This window comes from Poecilia reticulata, unplaced genomic scaffold, assembly GCF_000633615.1.
Source record: "Poecilia reticulata strain Guanapo unplaced genomic scaffold, Guppy_female_1.0+MT scaffold_690, whole genome shotgun sequence".
NCBI classification, from domain to species: Eukaryota; Metazoa; Chordata; class Actinopteri; order Cyprinodontiformes; family Poeciliidae; genus Poecilia; species Poecilia reticulata.
Genome location: NW_007615437.1, coordinates 5092 through 6171, shown reverse-complemented (window position 1 = coordinate 6171; position 1080 = coordinate 5092). Strand labels below are relative to the sequence as shown.

Below are 1080 nucleotides of genomic sequence, written 5' to 3'. Positions count from 1 at the left end.
GATTTCTCTTTCTCCAAACTCGTCTGCATAGCCGACCAGAGCCTCTCTGACTGTCCTGTACCCGGCTAGGACAACCACTTTTTTTGGTCCAAAATAAACTGTAAACACAGACCCATATTTCTTGGAAAGCTGAGAGGATGAAAACAGGATAAATAAATGAAACAGAGGTCAAACAGGTTTCAATGTTGCTGAACAGTTCAAGTCAGAGCCCACCTCACACAGTGTTTTGTAGGGTCTCTGGAGATCAGATCGTTCTCCATTGTCCACACCTATTTAACCTTTGTGCATTAACATGACAGTGATCTCAACTTCTGCACTTGGTTTACTTTGCTACATCCCTGAAGCTTTGATGAATAACAAAATGTATATATAAAAATGGATTTATACATTTACCACAAAGGTCTAATGCCAGGAACCTTTTGCCATTAATAAAGAACTGAATCTGTCATGTTTCTTCTATGGTTGTACAGACAAATGATGGCAGAGGCTCCTTATCCTAAATTGTTCTGACTTTGCAGGTATTGACATCTTGTTTGTTTGCATTTCCTCTCCCTTCCCTTTCACCTCCTGCCAGCTCATCCTCCCTCATGAACACACAACATTTGTTCCACACATGCCTCATATTTAAAACAATCTAATTATACTAAGTCACAAAGTACTAAATTTGCCAGTGAAAGAGTTCTTTTATACGTGAGATTTAGTTAATGAAGACAAAAAAATAATTTGTTCACATTATACCCATTTTAAACTACCTACTGTATTATATTGTGGAATTAATTGGCTGTAAGCCAAGAGCAAGCGAGACATCGACTCACTGATCCACACCACCAGGATCTACAGCACTGACATTSKGATGTCATTCAGACTAGAGAAGTGTGGTCGGATGGTTACAAAGAGAGGGAAGGTCGTCCACACAGAAGGGGTCTCAYTCCCAGAAGGAACAATAGCAGACATAGAGSACAGYTACAAGTACCTGGGAATACCACAAGCAAWTGGCAACCTCSATGAGGTCACAAGGAAAGGAGCCACAGCCAAATACCTCCAACGAATAAGGCAAGTCCTGAGAAGCCAGCTCAATGG

General features: G+C 40.8%; 1 protein-coding gene across 1 annotated transcript in view; it reads right to left on the bottom strand.

Moving 5' to 3' along the window:
• The window catches only part of LOC108166049 (cytochrome P450 2K4-like), a 2090-nt gene extending 1501 nt beyond the window's left edge, over window positions 1–589 (bottom strand). The window contains exons 1-3 of the mRNA XM_017303593.1: window positions 565–589; window positions 214–269; window positions 3–129 (exon numbers count right to left, since the gene is read on the bottom strand). Coding sequence (XP_017159082.1) covers window positions 3–129; window positions 214–269; window positions 565–589 — 208 coding nt within the window. The remainder of the gene's footprint in view (window positions 1–2; window positions 130–213; window positions 270–564) is intronic.
• Window positions 590–1080: the final 491 nt, after the last annotated feature.